Source organism: Chionomys nivalis, chromosome 9 (genome assembly GCF_950005125.1).
Source record: "Chionomys nivalis chromosome 9, mChiNiv1.1, whole genome shotgun sequence".
Classification (NCBI taxonomy): domain Eukaryota; kingdom Metazoa; phylum Chordata; class Mammalia; order Rodentia; family Cricetidae; genus Chionomys; species Chionomys nivalis.
Genome location: NC_080094.1, coordinates 64,428,873 through 64,435,832, shown reverse-complemented (window position 1 = coordinate 64,435,832; position 6,960 = coordinate 64,428,873). Strand labels below are relative to the sequence as shown.

General features: G+C 39.0%; 1 protein-coding gene across 1 annotated transcript; it reads left to right on the top strand.

The window, feature by feature from the left end:
• Positions 1-269: 269 nt before the first annotated feature.
• On the top strand, positions 270-750 carry LOC130881869 (40S ribosomal protein S23-like). The gene has a single exon (XM_057781704.1). It carries the CDS (start codon positions 285-287, stop codon positions 714-716), a length of 432 nt encoding a protein of 143 aa, XP_057637687.1. The 5' UTR covers positions 270-284; the 3' UTR covers positions 717-750.
• Positions 751-6,960: the final 6,210 nt, after the last annotated feature.

Below are 6,960 nucleotides of genomic sequence, written 5' to 3'. Positions count from 1 at the left end.
ATAGAGATACACTTGGTGATAATTTTCCTTCATTTCCTTTCTCTTTAATTAGTAAGAGGTACTATCAGTATCTACCTTATTAAAATGTTGTTGACATATTTTTCATTTTTCACTGATAATACTTGATATTGCTAAGCAAATAACATTAGTGATAAGTACTACATACAAACCCTGTCTCAAAAAACTAAAAAAAGAAATGACACATCAATTTATTATTCTTGGTGGAACTGGAAATTAAAGAAAGTAAGAGGAGCTCTTTCTCTCGGGCCCGTGGCGTCGGCAATATGGGCAAGTGTCGTGGTCTCCGTACTGCCAGGAAGCTCCGCAGCCACCGACGGGACCAGAAGTGGCATGACAAACAATATAAGAAAGCCCACTTGGGCACAGCCCTGAAGGCCAATCCTTTTGGAGGTGCCTCTCATGCCAAGGGAATCGTGCTGGAAAAAGTAGGAGTTGAAGCCAAGCAGCCAAATTCTGCTATCAGGAAGTGTGTCAGGCTGCAGCTCAACAAGAACGGCAAGAAGATCACAGCTTTCGTCTCCAATGATGGTTGCTTGAACTTCATTGAGGAAAACGATGAAGTTCTGGTTGCTGGATTTGGTCGAAAGGGTCATGCTGTAGGTGATATTCCTGGAGTCCGCTTTAAGGTTGTTAAAGTAGCCAACGTGTCCCTTTTGGCCTTGTACAAAGGCAAGAAGGAAAGACCACGATCCTAAATTTTGACAGTGGAAGCACAGTAATAAATTTTCCTATTCTTAAAAAAAAAAAAAGTAAGAGGAAGGTATGGCTGCACAATGTGAAATCGTGAATATCCTTGTTTTATACTTGAGTGCTTTTTATATGTTCCATTTTCTTCTATTATAAATTAATACACATTCATAAAAAATTAAACAACAGAGACACACATAAAGTGAACAAAGTTCTCCTCATCCTGTTTGTCTGCTGGTTTCTCTGAGAGAAATATAGGAACAGTTCAGGCGCATATGGCAAAGTTTAATGCCATTGGTTCAGAAATTCTACTTTTTAACCTTATAGAAGCAATTTCTCATATATATATAATAGCTTATGAAAAATATGCTTATTGTGTCACTCTTTAAATTACAAAAGTGAAAAGGTAAATAACCCAATACTTATAATTAGGACAGGATGACTAAAACAGTTTTTATCTGCCTGTGCACTCGTTACACGTGAAGTGGTTGGTTAGAATCCAGTTGGTCTTGATTAGGCATGACCAGAGTTTGTGAACTGGGTTTACATTAACTCCACATAACTTCCATCTTCCTTTTTACTAGAGACTGTTGGAAGCCGTATGTTTCTCTCATGCTAAAAATCAGGACTGTAAGAGGGCTAGTCAACCCAGCAAATACTTTCAAAGCCTTAATTACAACAGGCCTGAAATCTTTTGTGTCAAAACAAGTCAGGCCCAACATGAATAGGCAAGAAGTTTACTTTTCTTTATGTAGAAATTTAAGGTTGGGGATGTGATAATTATTTGTCTACAGCCTAATGGCATTTAACCACCAGTATTTCATCATATTAGAAACATTAGACATGTCTGTAAATTCAGGCACAAAATTCAAGTCTTGGTAATTTAATATTTCAAAGTCATAGCCCGAGTTCACGGCTTACATCCTATTCTGTATCTAACCAGATTTGACACAGGGCTTCGGAACATAGAAAAAGACAAGCTCTTTCTTCTTTCTCTTACTGTCCTTGGTTTTTCTTTTATGAAAGCAGATAAATTATGACAGTCGTCTCTAACTCAGCAGGTCACAGCAATTCTGCCAATTCTCCACCCGTCTCTTGGCAGCTTCTGCAGGAGGACTAAGATTGACTATCAGGGTCATACTATGACGAACATGCACAGGAGAGATTTCTGTTGCGTGATGCTGCAGGGCTCTGTAAGAGTTTCTTCTTGTAGATTCTATAATACAAAATGATTCTTACCATAATGTTCTTGAATCCTTTCAGCTTAGAATCCTGGTGTCTGTCCCACAGTCTCTTCATGTTCTTTCTCGTTCTTAGTTATGTCTGTAAACTCAGGCCTTCTTGGGTGTAGCCTGAACAAGGAATAAACTACCATTTGCAGCTTCACTTTACCTGAAAAAAAGAATATCTTTGCCTAACTTGACCGTTGCTGCCCCTTCCCCCATCCCTTCTTCCTGCTTCAGTAGTCATAGCAGGGAGATGAGCATCTGTGCCTCCTAAGGACAGGCTGAACTATGGAGTGAAGTGGAGGTGCCTTGTTAGCACAGACAGCTCCTCAAGTGCTCACTGGGAGTCTTGGTTCACTGGGTTTGACTCAGAGTGAAGGACATTTTTCTCCATCTTACAGGAAGCTGGGGTTAAGAAAAGGACACAGAAGTCCCCCACACTGCTAAATACCACTCCCAGACCCTTAAGGTCTTCTTAACTTTCTGTTTATATAGACCAGAGACTATGGAGAGGGAGAGAAAAGGCTAGAGACGTAATTCGACTTACAAAAGACAATTCTATTAAGTAAACTTCGGTCAGATTCTGGCCCACAGTTCCCCTGCCTTTACAACAACAGCAGCAGCAACAAAGCCACATCAACACTAGATAACAAGAGTGAACTTGAAGTAGATAGGGAAAGTTTCCCTATCATGTGGTGTGTAGTCAACTGGAGTTTCCAGTCACACTACTAAAATCTTGTTCCATCTGCAGGCTGTAACGTGAATGGCCCGCCATGGTTAAAAATGGACACCCTTAAATTATTTTAAACAGGTGGGAACCTAGGAATAAGCTTCTGTCTACAGTGACTAAACCAAGAAAACCTGAATCTTTTGTATTATTAGTTCAACTGTCTGCCACTTGTGCTGTGCTGAGGCAAAATTGGGTTAGGTATTAGGAATATAGGCTTCCTAGTAGAAGTGTTCCAGCCAAACTCAGTACATCTTCATTCTGATTGACATTGTGGATGACAGTACTGACTCTGAGCTATATTTCCGCTGCTCATCATAGTAGAGAAGAAAAGTGTTAAAGTGAAGAAAAGAGGAATTCATGTTTTGTTACTTCCTGAGTACATGCCCTTAGGCAGTTTAAATGTTTCAATTTTTTTTTGTTTTCAGAGAATTGAAAATCCTAATAAATAACTTATATTATCAACGTGAATAGATAATATAACTGGTTTCCTATAACACTCCATGCAGATACATAGTAGGTATTCAGTAGCTATTTGTCTTAGTTACTGTTACAACTATTCCATTGCTGTGAAGAGATGCCATGACCAAGACTGCTCTTATAAATAAAGAATTTAAGTACAGGCTTTCTTACAGTTTCAGAGAGTTAGTTCATTATCATCCAAATGGGGAGCATAATGGAGAGCAGACAGGCATGGTGAAGTATTGAGAAGTAGCTAAGAGCTACATCCTGACTTGCAAGCAGAAAGAGAGAGAGAGAGAGAGAGAGAGAGAGAGAGAGAGAGAGAGAGAGAGAGAGGAGAGAGAGAGACTGAACCTGGCACAGGCTTTTGAAACCTTGAAGCCCATCCCAGTGACACTCTTCCTCCAAAAAGACCCCACCTATGTAAGCCTACAGGGGCCATTCTAGAATAAACATGCTTGGCTATAGATTATTTACCGAAGCGTAGCTGGAGTCTTTTCTCTATCCTGTCCGGTCTGGTTTCTTCTGCCCATCTGTCCCCAAAATAATCATTTGCAGGCTTAATATTAATTATAATTGTTTGGCCCATGGCTCAGGCTTCTTACTGGCTAGTTCTACATATAAATTAACTCATTTCTAATAATTTGTATATTATCACGTGCCCCATGGCACTGACATAAGTTAGGATTAGAGGGGTACAGAGTACAACCCTGAGACAAAACAAGCAAACAGATTTTCCCCTTGGTCCCTGGAAGAAAAGATCCTATCTCGCAACATTGGCTGCAATTGCTACTTAGTAAACATTCCTCCTTTTTACGCTGCAAATCAGTGCAGCTGCTGATTGGCTGGCTATGGTTGATGTAGTGACTTGAATCAACACTGCAGTCAACTTTAGCCCCTCTTGATGACTTACCACCTACAAACACAGGCAATTGGTTTTAAGTATTTCACTTGCAGTAACCTGCCAGGATATCTAGGCAATATAGTGTGACATGTAATTTTTCTAAGAAGTATTTAAATAAAAAGTTACCGAAATCTTATTTGTCAAGAATCCAGAATTTTATCTTGGCACCAAAATTCTTCGAATGGTGGTAAAATGTTATAACTTTATGTGAATAGAAGAAAGGTCAGTTTAATTCATTTGAATTAAGTTCAACCCAATTGTAGATGCTAAATATTTAATGTCTCATAGTTCAGTTATGCAAACTGTAAGAATCATTTTTTTTTTTTTGGATTTTTCGAGATTTTGGTTCCTTTCCTGGAACTAGCTCTTGTAGACCAGGCTGGCCTCGAACTCACAGAGATCCGCCTGTCTCTGCCTCCCGAGTGCTGGGATTAAAGGCGTGCGCCACCACCGCCCAGTAAGGATCATTTTTGTATATAAAGTTTACTTGGGGAGAGATGATGAAATTTCTTTTTTTTTTCTGCTTGTATTCTATTTAGACAGAAAACTCTTCCTGGTAATGGACAGTAAAAACTCTCTTGATTGTATTAAACAATTTGCATTAGTGGTATGATTTTAGGGGCTAACTGGATTAAAAGGTAGTAGTGACATACTACATTTTATTTTTTTGGTGGTCTGTTATTGAGGCTGTCCTCCATAGGCTTATAAATTCGAATACAAGGCCTCTGGTTGGTGCTTCTATTTGGGAAGGCCATGGGAAAGTAAAGCCTTGCTGGAGGATGTACATTAGTGTGGGTGAATGTTGAGAGCTTTTTTAAAAATAAACTTCCTTATTAAAAATCTCTTGTAAATAAACAAAAACACCTTTCACCATATTTAAACAGACCAAAGTCAATACAGCTTACATACAGTTAGAACTGATGTGAGTTCATAGCTTCCTCTATGGACAGGTAAGTCAAAATGCAGTCTATAAGTCACTCTGGTAATGGAATTGTATCACAGTAACAGCAAAGTAATGAATACAATCTTCATTGTCAACTTGCCTGGTCTTGGAATCACCTAGAAGGCACACATCTAGGATGTCTGTGATGCAATTTCCAGAGAGGTTTAACCAAGGGCCAAAGATTTGCCTTGAATTTGGGAGGTACCATCCAATAGGCTGGGATCCTGATCTGAATGAAAAATGGGGAGCTGAACAACAGCATACGTGCTCCCTGCTTCCAGGTTTCCCCTAATATTCTGCCATATCTTTCTTACAATAATGGGCCAACTCTGTCAAATCATTGGCCCAAACAAATATTTCTTACCTTAAACAACTTTGAGTATTTTGTCACAGAAATTATGACAGTATCTAACCCAGGATGCTAAGGTTCAAATGAAACAAAGCTATTTACCTAGCTATCATTTAACATATATTATATATGTATATAAACATATATATGTATATATAACCATATATTATATATATAATTTAAAAATAGGTCAATTTAATTATAAATGATGACTTCAGGTTAGAGAGATTAGAAAGAGATAAAAGTTCAAGAAAGATGGAATGTTCTCCAGGTCTGTAAGATGAGGATAAAACTAAATTGAATGATATTATCTTACTGAAGAAAAAAAAAGCATGATTCAAAAGGGACATTGATCAGTAGAAGAAGACAGACACAAGCCAGGGGAGGAAGTGCACTGATAGATAGGTCAGCACACATTTCCTCCAGGCAGACACAGAGGCAGGCATGAAAGTTAATGAGAATTCCAGTCCTCAGAGTTAAAGAGCATAGATACAAGTCTTTGCCTGCCATGGGTCTGCCAACTGGGGTACCCTCTGGTTTTTGCATCAGTTTTACTTAAGGAAAAATGAACCACCAAGAGAAATAACTTAATAGCTTCATTCTTTTCTGGTGAACATAAGACACTGTTACTAACATGAAGTCCATCTCAAGTATGATCACTTCTGTACAACGGTTATTGTCTGGTTTCTGGGGCTGCTATGCTGAGGGTCAGAACCTGGATTTTACTGGAGCGACTAAAGAAAATTGCAAAGGGAGATGCCTCTGAAAGTTACCTAGATAATTTCCTCTAGCAATGAAGCCCATTCATTCCTTACTTTGTCTAGAACATCTTTAAGAATAACTCGAGCAGAGTCTCAGAGGACAAATTGTTGACCAAAACTGCATTACAGGGTTTTACAACATGGAGTGTCTTAATATTCCTTATACCTGTATTACAGTTTATCTTTTTTGCACATATCTATTTATTTTCTGATGGAAGCAAGGGTTTCAGAATCCATTCAATGAGAGACGTACTAAAATTTGGGAATTTTGTCATTTCTAGGTGCAGAGTATATGGGCAGTGCCCTTTTCATACAATTTTAGGATCTTATGTTTGGTTGCCACTTTTGATATTTTATTTAGCATTGTGTTGCTTTCCGTGGGATTGTAAAAGATGAGGCGTTGTCCTGGCCATACAAGAGTTGTCAGTGTTAGCAAACTGTGTTCTTATTTGGCAATAAAGTGCAAAGAGGGATTAGCTCTGGCATTCGGTATCGTTATGTGGGCGCAAGGACTGTGAGAGAGCAAACAGACACAGTGTATGATGCCCTGGCAGCCTTGGAAATGCAGGATATACTGGGTGTTAATTTTCTATTTGCTACAATGCCAAGGACTGGGAAACGTCAACCTGTTACATGCACACTGTGCAAATTACAGGGCTTGGGATTTTATATGCATTGTTTTAGAAGCTCACTTCAGCCACACCATAGGGGAGCTTTGTAAATCAGAGTGTTTCCTGGGGGTTCTCAGCTTGATTACAGTTTAGTTTACAGGCAGCTCCTTCCCCCAGATGAACCATGTGGCTGTATGTTGAGTAGGGTTAGGCTTCACCCCTTGTGCTGTCCCACAGAGTAGCAAAGAAGAATGTTCTAAAATGTTTCT

Coding starts and splice junctions, on each gene's coding strand:
- LOC130881869 (XM_057781704.1), top strand. CDS start 285: ATGGGCAAGTGTCGTGGTCTCCGTACTGCCAGGAAGCTCCGCAGCCAC.